Source organism: Mya arenaria, chromosome 5 (assembly GCF_026914265.1).
Source record: "Mya arenaria isolate MELC-2E11 chromosome 5, ASM2691426v1".
Classification (NCBI taxonomy): Eukaryota; Metazoa; Mollusca; class Bivalvia; order Myida; family Myidae; genus Mya; species Mya arenaria.
Window position 1 is genome coordinate 75,124,445 of NC_069126.1, and position 20,945 is coordinate 75,145,389.

The 20,945-nt window shown below is 36.4% G+C and overlaps 1 protein-coding gene across 2 annotated transcripts; it reads right to left on the minus strand.

The window, feature by feature from the left end:
- Positions 1-1,981: 1,981 nt before the first annotated feature.
- On the minus strand, positions 1,982-19,424 carry LOC128234260 (KAT8 regulatory NSL complex subunit 1-like). 2 transcript variants are annotated; one of them, XM_052948380.1, is made up of 9 exons: positions 17,524-19,424; positions 15,507-16,249; positions 13,646-13,751; positions 11,774-11,871; positions 10,935-11,048; positions 10,620-10,729; positions 9,360-9,487; positions 8,162-8,237; positions 1,982-5,263 (listed from the first exon to the last, which is right to left on the minus strand). In XM_052948380.1, exons 1-9 carry the CDS (start codon positions 18,810-18,812, stop codon positions 4,640-4,642), a joined length of 3,288 nt encoding a protein of 1,095 aa, XP_052804340.1. In that variant the 5' UTR covers positions 18,813-19,424; the 3' UTR covers positions 1,982-4,639. The 2 variants fall into 2 exon arrangements, with proteins under 2 accessions (XP_052804340.1, XP_052804339.1); XM_052948379.1 differs by having other exon boundaries at positions 10,620-10,732.
- Positions 19,425-20,945: the final 1,521 nt, after the last annotated feature.

Consider the following 20,945-nt stretch of genomic DNA (forward strand, 5'->3'; position numbering starts at 1 on the left):
CGTGCTGAATAAACCCTAACGGTTACCAGAACCCGAAATGTGTAAGAGAACTGATCAAGTAACTAACCTGGCCAACATTAGAGCAGCCGAGATACCTAATGCACAAAGTCGTGTGTACTGATCTACTACCATCAAACACGTTCTCGTATCTAAGCAATAACGTTCAAAAATCAGCCTAATAAGTGTAACGGTCAAATGGCTTTAATGGCCCAAACGGAAATTGGCCAAAAATACATAAACCAATTCTGGAGTTGGCCTGACCTTTAGACGTTACCTCCTAGATACCCACATTCCATCCCGTTTTACTACCGAGTCAACGCCTTTCAACATTCGTGTTCTCCCATAACAGGAATCGCCTACGGGTCGAAACTTCTACCCATCTTTTAACGGGGCCAAACTCCTTTGTTTGAAAGTTTCAATAAATATATCTCATTCGGTTGATCAAAATTTCGACAACTTCCTCCTACTAATTTTGAAAATAAGTCGTCCGCACACGTATGACACTGCAAAATTGTATGGAAAGTTGAATGCGAAAACTTGAAATATGTGTAGAACTTCACCATTTATGGTTGCGACATATTACTGACGTAGATGATTACCCTTAATTTCTGCGATTAATATCTAGGTAATATTGGCGAAAGTTTTTCGGTAAGCTAAATATCATAATACTTAAAACAGGCTTGAATGTGCCCACGACTGTCACCTGTGACCTTTTCATTCTGAGCTACACTAACCGGCTCTCTAGTGATGTTTGCGATAGCCACAAAAAGATAACTGGTAAAACACCAATAGATAAAACATTACACAAATAAGTGTATGAACAAATAGATGTATGAACCTACAAAAGCAATCACCAATTATGTTGAGAAGTTCGACCTTATCAATGAACACTGATTTAAACTATATAGTTTATGCAAGAATTTAATTGTGCTGTTCATTTATCTAATATACCGACAGCAACGGCCGGAAATGCGCGTCAACACCTATAGTTTTGGAGCGTTGGATGACAAAAAATCGAAAATGCCTATTTTAGGTAATAGAAAGGCCGTAACTATCCCCTTTCTCTATGCAGCTGAAAACATCTTCATCATCTCAACAACACTCCCCCAAGGTTTCGAGACTCTGTCTAATACTTTTGGAGATTTGAACGACCCAATTTCGCATATAATACTCCACGACGGAATCACGGACGGACCAAGGGCATATCTAGACCCCCGCCCCCCCCCCCCCCCCCAATCAATGGAGGTATAAAAAAGGTACCAGGTAACAGTGGAGAGCACGATACTGATGCAAGAAAAGGCTATATCAGCTATACGGGAGGTAAAAATAATAAAGGGCCTTACCACAGACGTGAACAAGAAAAGGCCATTAGTTGAAAATGTATAGTAATGCGTTTTAGGATATATTTCCTCTATTATTTAACACTGGGTGAGTCAAATCCATATATGTTTTCATTTATTATTTTACTAGTTCCCTAGTTGGTTTGGGTTTTCCAGTTATATTTCGTCAATTTAGAGGTCAATCTCAGAATGAGGCTGCTGTCCTACGGAAAGACCTTCCGTTGGCGCAAAACGTTATTTGTCTAGGAATCCATCTGATTTCATATTGTTTACACATATAAAAGCAGCGGAATTGAAATTATTCGATTTTGTTGTTTGTTTATAATGTATTGTTTTTTTCTTCCTGAACTTTTAAAGGCACATTTAGGGAATATCGGGGTCTGCCGCGCGTACGGGCTACGACAAAGTAGGGATAAATTGCCCCGACTAATACTTAAGCGAATAATAAATGTAGTTAACTATATCTTCCAAAATAATTGTATTTCGGTAATCGAATATTCGATCGAAAGAATTATCGAATATTCGAATATCAATTTTGCCATTCGTTTGCATCCCTAGTTGAAAGCAATCAGGACAAAATTGAATCCGGATTGTATCCATGCTGTACAGTACTCATCCTTAAGTAAACAACAAACGAAGTGTTCCTCCATGGTAGTTTAATGTTGAAGCATTGAATTGCACAGGAATAGCTACTGTCTAATTTTCATTCATAGTGTTAACAATCTTCGTTACACACCAGTGTAAGTAACAAGGCAAATCATATATAATATAACGGTTAGTTCTACAAAGTCATTAGATTTTATACATACGATATATACTTTATCTAGGTATGTCAGTCAATTATTTTCCTTTTTTGATACGTATTTAAGACCTCGGGCTTATAAAAAAGGATTAAATTCATCAAAGCATATATTTTCGTTTCATAATTTGATAGATCTATCTTAGACTTTATAGAAATATTATTTTTAAGAATGACATCTTCTCACTAAATAATTAAATTATAAACTACAACTGTAATGAATTCTATCCAAAACACAACAATAAAACAATTTAAAGAAAGATTCTTGAATTAGTTCAATACTCAAATGAGAGCTCTAATAATACAGGAGCAAGTCCATACATAATAGCACTTCAATGGTGTTGATTTGATCACAATTAACAACAATATATATAACAAAAGGAAAATGCAAAACAACAGGTATACTCAATACAATATAGGTAAGTTTATCTGGTGTTAAGTTCTGGCATTAAAATCACATGTATGTGTATGAATCAAAAAGGAACTTTATGGAGAGAAAAGTGTCACCAAAACATACATAAAACAACTATTTCAACATTTTTTTCCAGTCAAGTTTATAATCTCCGGAGTTAATTAATTAGTACGAACAGAGCAAATGTATGAAATTTTGTAGCTTTTTTCAAGTGCAAAATTTACCATGGAGGTCCGTTATTCCTTTTTTAAGAGTTCAGAGAACTTTTTGGAAAATATGCTAGAAGATTCATAGATAATCATGACCATATATATATATAATGTACAAATGTATAATGCCTTTTTATGTGGCGAAAGGATGATGAATGTTTTATTGCAGCAAATGTCGCAGTTCAGCGCTGTTTTATTTACACTTTTTGTTAAATAGCACAGTGTAAATAAAATGTTATTTAAAAGGATTTCAAGGCATGGTTGAACAAAATAAAGAAATTCAACAATTACATTTCATGTGAAATTATAGCATCCAAATTTTAAAGCGATGAAATGTTTATCCAGACTAGGTTCAAAACTGGTTGATTACTATTACATCCATGTGTATGCTATTGGTTGGCGGACAGTGCGTTTCTCTTTTATTTGTAGCAAAGAATAGTGAACGAATTCTTGATACAAGAACTTTCAGATGCATCTTCAACAGTAGTACAGAATTCCAGATTGTTTTAAATTAAAATGTAAATAATGCCTTGAAGTGGCTCCTACTATTTGGAGAAAAAATCTTAGTTCATATTAAATTGTAAACAAATACAACTACTTATAATTAAAGCATATTTTTTCAAAATGTTTCATTCAAAAAAGCTGAACAAGAGCATCATGGAGTAAATGCAATGGGCATTAGTTTTTTTTTATTCTGGTCAACCAAACAGCATCACTCAATAATTATTAATGCCAGAGTTGAAGGCCTTGCTCTACGAGTGCGTATTGTCTATGGTATTATGTGTAGTAAGTTGCATTTCAATACCTTGAACAAATTTTGAACCTTGGCCAGGTGATCTTTCTTGCAAGAAAACAACCAAGACACTAAGGCAATGACAATACCTCACCTTTTTTCTTTGGATGAGCTTAAAAAGGCTGATAAAACAGTGATACATGGATAATGATGATTGATCTGTTTGAAGTGATAGAGTTAGCCTATATACACATTATCATACTATTAATGATTATTTACAGAACTATTTACATGGAATATTTTAAGTCAATACAAAACAAGTTTTTGAAGTAATTTGTTAAAAGTTCTAATCAGTGATCACATAATTATGAATTGTAATGAAACTTGGAAAATGTTCCTTACATCTGAATAAAGATCTATAAAAGATATCAAAATGCTAGTACAAACAAAAACAAGTGCTTTGTAACAAAAACGATCATTTAACAATTGCAATGCCAACATCCTGATCAACTCAAAAACCAGTATTGCAATTAATTTCACTATTAAAATGATAAAGTAATCTTGGTATTTCTGCGTAATCAATAACATGATTTTGTTCAAAACACAAAGAATAAAGTTCATGCAAGTAGGTTTCATGATTAAATGAGAATCATTATCACCTGCAATATATAATGATCTTATACAACAATGTGATAGCATATCATCTTATCATCTTCAAAAATGCACTTTATACATCTCAAAACATCGATACAAAAATCAAAACCTGGTGATGACCATACATTTCTTAAGACTTTTTGCCCTACATAGAATTTACTTAACTGATTATGGAACACAATCTCCATCTTTCACACCTAATTTGTGCTGTCAACTAATATTACAACATCAACTAACAAAGACATGGGTAGTCTGATCTCTCCTCGCCTCTTTGCATACAGTCTTCACTATCACATCTTTCTGGACCATCTTTAAATCAATCACAGGACCTTTTATCATGAATCTGAGTCATCTCCAATCCTAACCCTTACACAAGTTTTCTCCCTTTACTTTAGCATCACTTCATTGACCAGATTTTCATTTCCCTTCATTACCTCTCCACTTTCCAATACCATATCATTTTTTACAGCAAATGAACAATCATTAACGGCATCATCTCTTGTTACATTTATTTCCAACTGACGCTCTTCTCTCACTCGGGCTTTCGTTCCACTCTGGATCGTTAAAATCGTCCACATTCGAGTCCGTCGAGCCCGAATACTCAGGAGATGGCGGCACGAAGGCCACTTCCTCTTGATTTTCCGATTCATCATAGTCCCCACTAACAAACTCAGTGGCAAGATCATTCTGAACTTTAAAAGTTCTTGCCCGTCGAAACTTTTGCTTCACTTTAAGAGCACTAATCTGCTCTTTTTTCATATCCTCGTAAGTATTTTCAGGCAATGGAAAATCCCTTGGTTGGAATGGTTCAGTTTGATACTCAAAGCTGGAACACGGATATTCATCTGCAAAACTGTACCTACGGGATGTTGACGTAGAGCCACTCCGTCTCCGGCTATCATTTAAACCAGCCATCATATCACACGAGCTTCCGTACGACTCTGCCATACCTCCGACGAACTCGGACGATCCGTCAAGCGCATTACTCTCGCTCTCTCTTGACAATCGTGTCCGACGAGAAGGGGGGTATGTAACAAAGCTTCTGAATCGTTTCCTCTCATCAGTTTCTGATGCCTCGTGTCGTTGAAGGAAAGCACTATCGGAGACATCCTCTTCCTGAAAGATATACACATAAATTGATACGTAATAAAGTGTAAGGCCTTGTCAATACCAACAGCACTCAGTTATGTATCACACTTTGTATGTGTATACTTAACACTAAGAAAACATTCAGCACTTTTATTAAAGTTTGCACTGAAATTGTGCTCTAGATATTTTACGACAATAAACACTTACCATCCATTTTATACTTAAACAACAGTAATACATAATTCCGATGTGAAACAGATTCAGGTCTTGTTCTAGGCATGCCACGAGTCAGATAATTTGACTCATTCCCCATGCAAAATTCAAAATGTTTATATTTTACTGTGGGATTTTCATACCCAATCAAGAATTTCAGCGGTAAAAACTTTTTTTTTCTACTGTTTTGGATGAACAAGCCTGATTCTTATATTAAGGATTGGCATATATGAAATGAAGAATTTGAGCATCCCCGAATAAGCATTTTACCACTGCAGGGCTTGCAGGCTTGTACTTAGAGCTATTCCAGTGAAACATATAACCCACTGGGGGAAGGCAATCATTTAAATAGTAAATGGGTGTGTGTCATTTTTGCTGACTATGACCCCAAAAGAGTAAACTTGTTTCTGTAAGGGGGTGGTATAGTTTAAAAGTGCCTCCCCGCGGGGGTTATATGTTAAAATGAAACAGCCCTTATTAAGACCACTGTAAGAGTGCAAATACTTTTTCCAAAAATGGCCTGTGACACAAGATCATAAGATGATGGACTTTTCTTAATGTCCTCAACTAATGCTGATATTAACAAGAGATGTTTGTCAAACATTATGCCCCCTGAGCGCCAAGTTGCCAGAAATATTTGGACAATTGAATGAAATATGCATGGACTGAAATGACAGCTGATTTGTCATTGGATGCATATGAGGCAGGTCATCTACTTATGATAACTTAAGAAGGCAAATAAATGCCCAACTAAAATAGTAACATAAAAGAAAATCATTTCTATACAAACATTTATACATCAATCCCAATCATCTGTGCATGCATTAAAAAAATATGGACAATCAGAAAACCTTTTTTCAGCTTACAGTCACACTGACCTTGACCTTTGACCCACTGACCTCAAAATCAATAGGGTTCATCTGCTGGTCATGACCAATAAGCCTACCTAGTATGAGGTCCCTGGGTCAAAGCGTTCTCAAGTTATTGATCGGAAACCGTTTTTCATGTTAAGGTCACACTGACCTTGACCTTTGACCCACTGACCTCAAAATCAATAGGGTTCATCTGCTGGTCATGACCAATACACCTACCAAGTATGAGGTCCCTGGGTCAAAGCGTTCTCAAGTTATTGATCGGAAACCGTTTTTCATGTAAAGGTCACACTGACCTTGACCTTTGACCCACTGACCTCAAAATCAATAGGGTTCATCTGCTGGTCATGACCAATAAGCCTACCTAGTATGAGGTCCCTGGGTCAAAGCGTTCTCAAGTTATTGATCGGAAACCGTTTTTCATGTTAAGGTCACACTGACCTTGACCTTTGACCTCAAAATCAATAGGGTTCATCTGCTGGTCATGACCAATACACCTACCAAGTATGAGGTTCCTGGGTCAAAGCGTTCTCAAGTTATTGATCGGAAACCGTTTTTCATGTAAAGGTCACACTGACCTTGACCTTTGACCCACTGACCTCAAAATCAATAGGGTTCATCTGCTGGTCATGACCAATAAGCCTACCTAGTATGAGGTCCCTGGGTCAAAGCGTTCTCAAGTTATTGATCGGAAACCGTTTTTCATGTTAAGGTCACACTGACCTTGACCTTTGACCCACTGACCTCAAAATCAATAGGGTTCATCTGCTGGTCATGACCAATACACCTACCAAGTATGAGGTTCCTGGGTCAAAGCGTTCTCAAGTTATTGATCGGAAACCGTTTTTCATGTAAAGGTCACACTGACCTTGACCTTTGACCCACTGACCTCAAAATCAATAGGGTTCATCTGCTGGTGATGACCAATACACATACCAAGTATGAGGTCCCTCGGTCAAAGCGTTCTCAAGTTATTGATCGGAAACCATTTGGTATTCCGACCGACCGACCGACAGACAGACAGACCGACCGACCGACCGACCGACCGACCGACATGTGCAAAACAATATACCCCACTTTTTTCAAAAGGGGGCATAAAAATATGAATGGAGGCTATTCTGACACAGAATACACACATCATATCATGGGTTAAGTGTTTTGCAGATCAATGAAAGTGCATGCATTACCAGTTGATTTCCTTGTTCACACAAGAATTTATTCACTTGATCTCACCAAATTTCCACTGAAATGCATCTTGGTGTTTATTTTGCATTTGTGACATTACCCAGAAATCAATTATCCGCCTTGCTGTCTAAAAAGAAGGCCTGGAATGATCTAAACAGAATGGGATTTGAATAACAATGTTTACAAAAAATTCTGTGTCACTGGTACTACTTGATACTTCTTGCATAAGGTTGTAAAAGACAAAAGGAGATGACCCATTCCAAAACAGTCATTGTTCATCATTCCAACCACAACATGTGACTGGGAAATGTTTGTCATGATGACCCAAAACAAATTGCTGCTTGTCCAGGCTTTTAACTATATTTTTAGTCTATTTCTCAGGATTTTTTATTCAGTCTTGATCAATACTTTTGATGGGTCATCTACTAACCTTTCAACGTATATATGATGTTAATTGTTAAATTAATCAAATGAAACAGTAGACTTGATATTTAAATAACGGGTTAAAAAATTTCATCAAAATCAGAAAATAGATCCCATTTTGGAACTATAGAAAGGTTTGACATGGAAAAGTATGAGGTTACAGCTAGGCCAGTCCTCGACCAATGGCCAATGGTCAAGTTGGAGGCATGAACGGGGTGATATAACCATTTACCTCCGTCATTTCTTTGTCTGTACCATCAGGAGTACTTGGCTGCTCCTCAGCTGCTTCTGACCCCACCTCTCTCCACCTGTATCGTAAAATGTGCAATTTTATACATAATTTTCTGTTAATTAACAGTGTTATCAGAAATGACCTTTGTCCCCACGATACTTATGTTAAACAGGAACATTTCTCAACAATCGCTTAAGCCAGAATGACAATGCTGACAACAATGTCACAAAGGCTATGGCAACACTTCCACTTTTTCTTTCTGTGAAAAACTGACAAGTTAATAAAACTACTTACCAATTTGAAAAAGAGCAAGTATAGTTTCCCATTCAACACAAACAAGTTACAGGAACTGCACTTGAATGAATAAACAGAAACCACATGCCTCAAATGAAGATACCACCTTATTTTGCTTATCAATACTCTTGTATCTAGATTGACTCTATACCCCGAGTTCACTTAGAATTGTGAAAGTGAACTGTATGCATATGTCAATACTTGTCTGTTGTTGTTTTTGAAAAAAAGTTGACAATTGTTAATTCAAAGTATTAGCATGAGTTGCCAGTTTCATGAAAATGCTTTTTCAGTTATGGCCATGTCAATGTGGTTTCACACCAGCATCTTCAACAACATCAAGGCTTTCACATTGACTAGATTTTTTTATTTAAAAAACAACAACAGGGAAGCCTTAATTGGATAAGCATTGACGCCTGGTTGCAGTCCTCTTATTGTCAGAGATTTCCCTGATGCAAGAAAGAAATGAGTCCCTTTTTCTTTTTTTTAAATTGAGAGATGTCAATTATGCACAATAGATGTAGCTGGCGTTCTGGTTGAAATAAGGGCTTCAAGCCAAAAGCAGGGTAAAGCAGATTTAGAACACTTTTGAAATAGTAATTGCTTATCATTTAAAATTGTTTCTATGAACTTTCTACTTTTTTGATGCAACTGTCTGAAAAAAGACAATCTTTAAAACTGTACAAGTCTGTTAAAGGCTACTGATCCTTTACTAGCTACTGGCTAGGGACACCTATTTTCAACTTGCCGTGCATCCCTTCGACCCAAAAATATATTTAAAATCCCTCAAAAATATTATCATTTTCATTTAATGTTTATTCAGTTTAAGACTGTTCACTAACTGTGCTCAGGAGATCCAAGCGAGATTATCTAGTTCAGAATGTCCCTATTAGTAATAATCACTCACTTTGGTGTTTGAATCTCCTTATACTGCAGTCTCTCTACACGCGTGGAGGCGGCCATACTGTAGGGGATCACGATGTTGTTGATGTCGTACGCATTCTCAAACCTCTTCTTACGAGCCTCCTTCTGCTCCTGCAGAAATACAGGATTCAATGGTAGTAGGATTTTGACCAGTAATAAGCACCCAACTTGTTTTTGACAAACAATACACTGACATTTAAAAGTCACTGCATCTATTTGTTTAAAAATTATCAATTCTCAACTAATTGTGTATGTCTTTTTTAATTTAGATTTTTAATGAACTTTCAATATTGACCAATTAATAAAAAAATGCTTTAAATTGACCAAACCAAAAATGTTAACTGATTTCATACAATTGGCTGCATAGATAGAAAATGTTCTTCAGAGACTCATCAGTGAAGGGTCTTAGTAATAAACATCTATCAAGAATCTTTAAAAAAAATAAAAATATTTTCCTTATGATTGTATTGGTGTTAAAAATGGCAATGCAAGAACTTCTGAAATACATCTAGGGTAAGTACACATAAATAACAGGCCTCGACAAATCCACTTGCCCACTCACATTTGTGAGTGAATACGGAGGTCGAAGAATTCAATCACACTCGTTCGCCCCGGCTACTAAGATTCTCCATATTCAAATATTAATCCTAGTAATTTCTACAAGGAAATGATTGTGAAAAACATAATTAAAATACCTTATGTAAACAGTCAAATCGAAACTGGACATGTGACCTCATGATGGACAAGTAATTTAGTACATTTTCTTATCGAATGAACATGGTCAAACGCAGACACTGTTAAATCAATTGTATGTTGTATATCTTTCTTCAGGAAATTGGAAAAAACAAAGAACTTATTGTTTAATTATCTAATTACTATTAAATTAATTAATAAAATGTTTTAATAATTAATAATCAATGATAAGACGGTATTAGACAATCTGATTACCGACTTCTTCTTGCATGAATCACGCAGCAGTAAGTGGCCGGGACTGGGTAAAAGAACACTGTTTTGATAATCAAGAGGATCAAAGTTAATCATCTTTGATAGTAAATTAGAGTGGCTGCAAAACTAGCTAATGTGTTCCCTGAGTTCGTTTGAAAATTTTGTTGAAAAGGTAGAGTAATTTTTATGCAAGGAGGTAGATGTTCAGGTTCACTCGCCCTGCAGGGCAATTGACCAAAAACGAATTTTCGAGGCCTGAATTATCAAATGATTTCAGAAACAAACAGATCATGCTTACCTTTAGTGACGCAGATGAAGCACTGTGTGAGAGTCCATCCCGGTACTGGGGAGAGCTGCCATGGGAACCAAACTCTCCATCCTCTCCTGGTAGCAGAGGACGCTTCTGGGCTGCTGATGGGAGGAATATTGACAAACATGTAGACTGTGTGTAAGACAGAATATACTTCAGTTTTTATGTCTGTAATTTACACAAAACCTTTAAAACTGATGATTTTATATCTATGATACATGATGATATTGGTCCTGTAAACATCACGCTCATACCGGTACATAGGGAATACAGGTAGTACTGATTGAATTAACCTATCTTTACCTGCAACCAGCTGAGCAGCCCTCCTTCGTTTCAACTCTTTCCGACGAAGCTTGTCTGAGGTGACCTTCTTTCCTGCCTTGGTCGGAGATTTACCTTCATACTTGCTGCGTAGCTCTGAAAAATAACATGTAATTAAAAAAGGACACTAGCATTAATGTTCCAATCAAGACCTATATATATGCTATAAAAAGATCATTTGAAAAAGATCTGCCACAAGGTTTGTTGCTCACTGTGAGCACCCACCTTTTGGAATGTGAATTTGGTCAATTTTAACAATTCAAGGGCCAAAACATTTGGGTAAAAAGTGATATGACTAGATCAAACTAAGTCAAGATAGTTTGCCAATAAACATTGTGAACAAGTTTAATAAAGATTGGATAACAAGCAGGGTTCTCAATAAGTTTGGGTTGAACCGTCTCAAATAGTAAAGTAAACAACCAGCTTCTACTTATTCTACTGAAAATTCATTTAGTTTTCCCGATTTGAACCGGCCCTATTGCCATTTGAACCATCCATTTTGGCCGGCAGCCGGTTCTTATTGAGAACACTGATGACAAGTCAAGGGCAGAAATGAAGTGTGACACCCACCAGACAATGACGATGCTATACAAAAGGATTTCTATACATATGTTTGCCATGCTATGCAGGCGATATAAATCAAAACATGTTATACTAAGTACATGTATATACTAAACGTATGTAAATCATAAATGATCAGTAAAGTCAGAATAAAAAGCACAAGTTCTGATGCAAGTTTATTCAAGTTTGTTCTGAAATTGCATCATCTAATTACTAATAGTTCCGGTATATAAATAGTCAATCATTCTCAAACCACTCACTTGCTGAAGACAACAGGACAGCTGCTGGAGTCTTGTTGAAACGCTTTCTATTTTTCCTTATTTGGTCTTTCATCTGGGCATTGAGCAGCTTCTGCCTCCTACAAATAACATAAAAATGATAGTTTTTGTTGAAAAAGTTAATAATTGCTTATTGCTACAACAAAATATCAGACTCTTGTACTTATTAGAAGGAAATAAATGTGGAAATGGATAAAATGCCTTTCAGATATAATCTTAATGTGGGACAAGAACAAATCTTTCATGCTAAACATCATTCTCTCATATATTTAAGTGAACATTTGCCTCAAGTATCAAATCAGGCAATGTGCAATTAAGTGTGCATGTACTTTTTATCATTTTCAAATCTTAAATAATCATCTGGCCCCAATTTCTCAAACTTCAAAAAGTCGCTTATTTTAATTAGCCAAAATACATACTAATAATACATTTTGATAAATGAAACTAGAAATGTGTCCATAGGACACGGATGCCCCCACTTCGATTTTTTGTCACAGAAAATAAGCCATAATGATTATTCAGGATAATCTGAGGGCTCTAACTCCTAAATGATTAAAGCGATTTCCATGGCTATCGAACTTGATCAAGATATTATGGTAACAAACATGTGTTAAAAGTTTGGTGAGGATTGGACAAACAGTTTTCAAGAATTAGATCGGAAACAATCTTCGGGACGTATTTTTCAAGTCTTTTTTTGCAAATAAAGGGCCGTAACTCCTAAATGACAAAAGCGATTTCCATGGCTATCGAACTTGATCAAGATATTATGGTCACAATCATGTATGTAAAGTTTGGTGAGGATTGGACACATACTTTTCAAGAATTAGATTGGAAACATATATTTTTGAAGTATTTTTGGCAAAAAAGGGCCGTAACTCCTAAATGACTAAAGCGATTTCCATGACTATCGAACTTGATCAAGATATTATGGTCACAAACATGTGTTTAAAGTTTGGTGAGGATTGGACAAACGGTTTTCAAGAATTAGATCGGAAACAATCTTCGGGACGTACTTTTGGCAAAAAAGGGCCGTAACTCCTAAATGACTAAAGCGATTTCCATGACTATCGAACTTGATCAAGATATTATGGTCACAAACATGTGTTTAAAGTTTGGTGAGGATTGGACAAACGGTTTTCAAGAATTAGATCGGAAACAATCTTCGGGACGTACGTACGTACGTACGTACGTACGTACGTACGTACGGACAAGGGCAACCCTATATGCCGCCACTTTGTGGTGGCATAAAAATGGTTTCTTCTAATTAGGGTACAGATTTTTCTTATATAATTTCTAAAAACTCTATAAGAAGTAAATATAAAGCACATTATAGAACAACAAAAATAGTGAGTTTAGCTTAATCCTGTTATAAAGGACTTAAGTTTCGAGAAGTTTCTTGAAACTTCTTAAGCTTAACAGGCTTAAGTAGCGTATTTCAATAAGCCAAATAACATACTTAATTTTGATAAATAAAAACTGGTTTATTCTGATCATCATGAAGATAAATCCTATCTTAAGTATAAAATCTCTTAAAGAAGTTAACACTAATTTATTGAAAACCAAAAATAGTGAGCTTAGCTTAATCCTGTTATAAGGGACTTAAGAAGTTTCAAGAAGACGGGGCCAGAGTGAGTGTCTCATAATCCATAGGAATATCATTTTTAAATCTTAATGGACTTTTAATTTCTGGAATCATACATTGTACCCATTCCCCTACAGTAGTACATTTACACATATCGCAACTTCTAACATGGTCAAGTACTAGAAATCAATAAATAAATTTGAAAACAGTTGGAAACTTGCAACATTGTACATTGCAAGATGTTAACTATAATAAACACTTGAACAGTTTACCTTTTCTCCGCAGCTATGGTGCGGACCGTAACTTTCGGTTGTGACTTGGAGGATTGCCATTCTCCACTCTTAAGTAATGCCTCAAAGTGTAATGGCAAGCCAATTTCTGTAAACAAACAAGTAAAACTATTTCATTCAAGTCAATCAAGGGCAGAGTCTTAAAATATTAAGAGGAAGTATATGAACACCATTCATTTAAACATACTTGACAAACGTTTAATTGTTTTCAATTGTTTTCAAAGACTTATATCTAGTTTTTTTTAGCAAATTTATCTTTGAATAACATTCAATGACACATTTAACTGATACTTTGTTTGCAAGATTAATTTTTCTGAAAATCAAAAAAATATCTTCAGCGATTACATAACAAAAACAATCAATAATAATTGCCATTTGCAGCCAGTCCAAATGAATGAAACATATATTATGACAAAACACTAGAATAATATCTTGAAAATCAATAAGACTTTATTTCATGCTTTCTGGTGAATTATCGAAATATAGCAGTGGATCATATCTCGAAAAACTGACTGTTTGAAACATTCAAGTTAATCGAAATATGATTTCAATGATTTCGCCAATTTTAACTTTTTCACTGAACAAATGGTAACAAACACATACAATCCTGGGAGAAAATACAATGCCATTATTTAATTTTGATTCTAGAATGATGTCATTTAGTTGAAATCATGCTCGATTTTCCAATTAAATATCAATTAATAGAAATTGTTTAAAGATTGCTAATATATATCACCTCATGAACACAATAAGACCTAAAAAAATACATTTGGTTCGGGTTACCCGACCCTACCTACGGAATAGGCGCCGACCCTAACGTTTTTATAGTCAGTTTGAAAAAAAGAATGAAAAACTAAAAAAAAAAAAAAAAAAAAAAAAATTTCTTTCTTTTTTTTGCTTTTCAATATGTAGTTTAAAACCTTAATTGCTTATATAGAAGATAACTTTAACACCATTCTCCAATGATGAAAATGACATTCTTATATAAAGCCTAATAAAAAAATAAAAAAAGCCTACCTACCCTACCTATTTTTGAAAAGGATGTAACCCTAACCAAACAATTTTTTTTTTTAGGCCCAAGTAAATAGTTCACAACTCGTGAAATATAACCTTGGTGCTCACTTGGTGAAATATGTTGCATACAGCTATATTTTATTTTTTAAAAAATGGTCTGGGGTTGCTACAGTGTTACTTAAACTGAAACAAACAATTATCCTCTATGAATTACTGGTATAAGCTAAATAAAGACTCCATAACTTTGAAGGAATTACCTTAAAGTTTCATTTAGAATTTCATTTAGAAGGGAGAATAACCATAACTGGTCAAGAATAATTGATTTTCAGTGGTAGAAATATAAGCAAGCCCATAACCAGTAAAATGCTTTCCAGGATTGCTCAAATTCTGGATTTTATATAACCGGGCTTGTAATAATATGTAAAGCACTAGTAAATTTTTTTAAGATTCTCATTCAAGCACTAGTAAAAAAGATTCTCATTCAAAAGGATACTGTCATTTTTATGATCTATCGCTACAAAACTTAAGTTTACAAATTTGAATAAATGACTAATTAATCATTGCATCAACTGTAAAACCACAAACATTTTGGATGATGGGAATCCCCATTTTCTGACATGAATCATTACTGTATTTAGCAACTTCATGCACACAATAAGGCCATCCTTATAAGTTAAAACTGTTTGCAGTAGTCCAATGGACACGCTAAAAATGCTGCTTCTCAAAAACATTTCCCACCGACCGACCCTACTAACTAAAATCTCACGTCGGGCCACTGCAAACAAACTTATTTTTCCTATGAATAGCCTTTCTTCTATGTAAACAGTACCTTGAGGAAAGGAAAGAACTGGATGGAACGCGGGATCAAGCAGAGACACCTTCTCCATAATGGGCATGCCCTCTGTGTCCACTTTCTGAACGTTGTTGTATCGACCACCACACATTGGGCAAGGCTGTACTGGGGGATAACACTGACAATGTACACTAGATAAGCGAGCAGCTTTGTGGCTTGCTTGATGCAAGCCTAACGTCCGCAACAGTTTTCGCTTTCTGTAAAACCGAACAGGTCTACATCGAGCCGCGGCACATGAGGCATCAATCGCCTGTCCACTGAGATCTGGAGAAGCATTCACACTAGAAGGAACGTCACTGGTACTTGTACTTGTTGACGTAGAAGTCTGAGTAGATTGGGAGTCAATGTAGCCATTTAAGGACTTAGAAGATCCCTCCTTACTTAAATGATCATTTAACATCACCCTTTGAGGAGTCCCAGGAGATAACCCAGGCCCCAAAGACTGTGTCAACTTTGATGCTTGTTTGTTCACATTTATCATCACAGAGGCTACATTGGCAGGTGACATATCCGGCTGTTTAGAGGTCCCTGCATCACCCCCAGGACCCACCGGAGGATCACAAAGTGTGACCACTCCCTTGCTGCTACGGATTGTCTTGTAGATCTCACTCTGCTGGCGGATGCGGTACTCGAGGTCGGATACCTGGGCCTGTAGCCAGGTCCAGCGTGCCACAATAGCTGCCCGGTCCACAGACCATTTCCATTCTGCCCTCTTGTACCTGAAGTACCAAAATAAATAAATGCAATGATAAGCAATTTAATGCTTTTACAAAATAGTTTGTAGACTCTCCCGGCCAACAGATGAAAAGGAGGTATACACTAGAGATTGTTTTTTTGAAAAAGAGCTAGTCTCCCCTACTGTGTGCTCGTAGCTGAGAAAAACTAAATGATGGACATGAAATTTGTAATTTTGGACTGGAGACAAACCAACAGTGAAATTTGGTTTATTCACCCGCATTAAATAGTGAACATCTACTGCGACCTTGACCTTTGACCTACTGATCTCAAAAACAGGAGGAGTCATCATGAAGTTCCTGGGTGCAAGCGTTCTTTATTTATCTAGTGGAAACGAAGTGTGACGTACAGACTGACAGACTGATCACAAAATCAATAGGGGTCATTTACTAGTCATGACCAACTTGCATACCAAGTATGATAGTTCCTGGGTGCCAGCGTTCTTGAGTTACTGAGTGGTAACCGTTTCTTCAACTCAAGGTCACTGCGACCTTGACCTTCTGATCTCAAAATCAATAGGGTTCATCTACTCGTCATGAACAACTAGCATACCAAGTATGACGTTCCTGGGTAGAAGCATTCTTTAGTTATTGAGCAGAAACCATTTTTAAGCTTAAGGTCACTGCAAACCTATTGTTTTTTTACCTGAAGATAACTGCGACCTTGACCTTTTGGTCTCAAAATCAATAGGGGTCATCTACTAGTCAAGAACAACTAGCATACTAAGTATGAAGTTCCTGGACCCAAAGGATCTTTAGTTATTGAGCGGAAACTGTATTTTTCACCTCAAAATTACTGCGACCTTGACCTTTGACCTACTGATCACAAAATCAATAGGGATCATCTTCTAGTCATGACCAACCAGATACCAAGTATGAAAGTCCTGGGTCTAAGCATTCTATAGTTATTGAGCGAAAATTAAGTGTGGCGTACTGTCTTGACAGACTGACTGACCGACATGGCAAAAACAATATGTCTCCCCATGAATGGGGGAGATATAATGAAATCAGCATATACATAATACAATATACACACGGACTGACTGACTTGAACCAAATTACTATCTCATAGGACATACTTTTACAAGATGAATACTATTGAATTCAACAAAATTTACTTTGCAGTTGAAACGAAAATGATACCAAGTCTGATAAAATACATGAATCAGACTCTCCAGTCAAAAATGGGACTATAAAGCAGTAAATCAACTTTCAATTTGAAATCACAGTTTACTTATCTTGTCACTACCATCACTTACAAAGGAGTTGGTGCCTTTTTATCAGAGATTACAGGACAATCCTCCCACTCTTCACAGCTCTCTCCTCCTGAACTGCTCTCTGTAGCCTCACCATCAACAGCCATGTTCCAGTGGCGAACATTTGTACGGAGCTGACCAGCTTTTCTCTCGGATTCTGATGATACTGATTTTTCCATGACAAGGACACTTTTGTGATTTTTTTTGTCATTGTGCGGTGCTTGAAGTTTTCTGACTAAAGCTACAAGATTTGAAGTGGAGAGGTTCTTTATATCATTACTGTTAAAGAAAGTATTTGGTAGATCATTGAAAGGTCTTATTGCTCTTGATGCAAGGATTTGCAAGTTCTGATGTTGAAAGTCCACAAATGATTTTAATTGGGTCTTAACTTGTGATTCTAACTGACGCCCCTGTAAACGCCTTAATCTGCGCAACAAAAACTGACTCCTCCGTTCGAGCAGATGTTGTTTTCTGCTTGCATCTTTCTCCAAGTCAATAGCACAGTCTTGTACCACACTTGTTGAATCAGTGTTTAAAAGAGTCTCCACATTTTGAGTCGTGGAACTACTAGTTGAATTTACTTTCAGTTTGATTTCAGAACTCGGATTGGCTGCAGACGATGATGGAATCGTAGATTTACTAGAGCAACTCGCAATTTCTGTTGTCTGACACATGTTGGATCTCTTACTCAAATTCAACACAGTGCCATTCGTTGAATTGACAGTCCTCTTATTGCCATCTTGAATTGATTTTATATAATGTATCTGTTTTACAGCACCAATTGCACTGAGTTCACTTGCATGTCCATTCAATGCTTTCTCTTCTATCAAAGATGTCTGCTTCATAAATTTGCGGCCAGTACCGTTTGGTCCATTTCCGTTAGAGGGTTGGTTCATTTTCTTTCCAACTATAACTGATTTGTCCGCTGACTCGTCACCGTTCTGCTTAACAATATCGGGTATCTGGTCTGACAACCCTAGTTGATTGAGACTCCTTTTGACGTTTTTGGCCAGAAAGCTCTCCTGCAGCCCGTTTCCGTGAATAGGTGTTAACAAGCCTCTGTGGTGCTGAGATTCTGCTCCAACTCTTGTTTTTAAAGTGTTAATATCAACAGAATGTGAAATAGGTTTAGAACTCTGTTTGACAGAACAGTTTCCCTTAGTTATCAAGCTGTCTGATACAATAGGTGGTGGGCTACCCGACAACTGTATTCGTGACTGACCATTTGTCTCCGTCAGCGCTGGAGCCATTGTAGCAATACAACATAGTCTCAAGGACAACGGACCTGACATTTAGGTTTCATCATGCAAACTATGCAACACCAATTAAATTCTGGATGACAGTTGAATATTATCGATAATAACATCAAATAAATTCATATAAAACAGTTTCCAGTACGTTCTTTGGCTGAAATCTAGTTCTAGTACAAAAGATCAATAAATATGACCCAAACAAAAACACGTGACTTGTAGAATTACTCTCGAGGTTTACTTGTGCTTTTCAAATGTCAAAATCCAGGTCATGGCGCGTATAATCTTCAAATTTGTCGGTCTAGCTCTGTCAAAAATATATGAGACAACCAACACAATGACCTGTCACTGCAAAATAAACTTGTTAAATGCAGAAACAGCGCAAAATACGTTCAGACCACGTGACCTAGGCCACGTCCCTGCTAGAGCACTATCCTGATTCTAAACCATCACGTTAATTTTGTAATAAGGAAATCTGCAAAACGCGATAGAGTTTATCCATACAGCACACTTCATATGACGGGGAATGCTATCCTCTGTTAATAATCCATTGTTTAAGGACTCAATTGTGAGCTGCTACCAAATAAAGACCACATAATTTGTGTCCATTGAATGCACGGCTGTTCAATAGTAATGGCGTACTGTGGTTTTCGTCCTCATAACAAAAATGCGGGACAATGAAAGGCAATTCAACTATCAATCCTTCTAGCCCTCTGCGGCCCTATTCGTTGATAGGTTAATATTTTGCATAATTTGCTGTTCAAGTACTAGAACTTACAAATAAAACTTCACCAATTATCTGCGTTATTTATGAACATATAAACAACTGAGTAATGCTAAAATTCACTAAATATAAACAAACTTGTGTATGCACTTTTATACACAATTCTTCATTAAATGTTGCAATCTAGTGCCGAAGCAGAATATTAATGTTAATCAAAAATATAGCCTATGCGTAAACTCGATTTTTGGAAGAGCGTGCGTCTAAATAAATATTTGACGCATTTTACGCTTGGTCACTGAGAGGGTGCTGAGCAAGTTTTTTCTTTCGATATAAACATGATAATTTCTTTGGTTCATGGTCAATATTGTTGTGAACTTGATTGATAAGTTTTCATTCACCGAAACTCTCTTTCAATGGTAATAAATTGATATTGACACTAACGTGATAAATTACTCACAGTAATATAAATATATAGTAATAGGATATTTAATTAATACAGTACCCCCAGATAAAATTTATCTAGAAGACTATTCATTCAGTAGAATTAATAGATGTAGAAAGTTCATTTTGCAAACCATATCCCCAAATTATTCAGACATAGCGCTTACATACAATTGTATTGTTGATACTAATAAATATAATTGTTGCTATTTACCTACTCTCAAGGGGTGCAATATTAACTTTACCAAAACGGCAGGTTGAAGCGATTGTCTCCCCTACATCATATGACATTGAGTCATTCCTAAAATTAAATGTGGCGGGAAAATTAAAAATAACATTTGCGCATCAAGTGATTAGGGGTGGTTCCAGGATTTTATGTTCGAGGGGGCGTAACTTAGGGGCGTAAACTTTGGACTCGTGCCCCTCCCTCAGAACCAAAATGAATTTGGTTTAAAGTGTTGACAGGGGGTTTGGGGGTACTCCCCCAAGATTTTGCAATTCCTAGTCCTAAATGGTGCATTTTGTGCGTATTTCTTTACTGCTTTTCTCCTTTAATAAAATAAAAAGTAAATTTGGGCGATTTTAAGGGGACGCACACCGGGTGCCCCCACCCCCTGGATCCGCTAGTGTTGATATATTTTGAATACCCCGATATATTTTGATACCCGAATATATTTTGAATACCCGGATATATCAGTTTTTAATATCAAGATAGATCTTTATTAAATTTTAAGATATTGTCTCTCTGAATATGTGACTGCACAGGGGCGTAGCTGCGCATGTTTGAAAGTAAAGATCCATTTGCTAGGGGGTCCCGATGCAAACTGGTGCTTGTAACTGGGGCCTTTCTAGTGATCAAAATTATCTGTACTATTGTGACCGTAACTAAATCATTATTATCTGGGTACAGCAACAAAGCTTGCTGACTGGTTTGACCAGAGTTTATATAAAACGTCTTCGTAGTAGGGGGTCTGGAGCTCCCTCGTTGAATTTTAGTTTGTGGATGCCAG

Coding starts and splice junctions, on each gene's coding strand:
- LOC128234260 (XM_052948379.1), bottom strand. CDS start 18,812: ATGTCAGGTCCGTTGTCCTTGAGACTATGTTGTATTGCTACAATGGCT. Junction 16,250..17,523: donor AAAAAGGCACCAACTCCTTT/GTAAGTGATGGT, acceptor TTGGTACTTCAG/GTACAAGAGGGCAGAATGGA. Junction 10,733..10,934: donor GGCTGCTCAGCTGGTTGCAG/GTAAAGATAGGT, acceptor TCCTCCCATCAG/CAGCCCAGAAGCGTCCTCTG.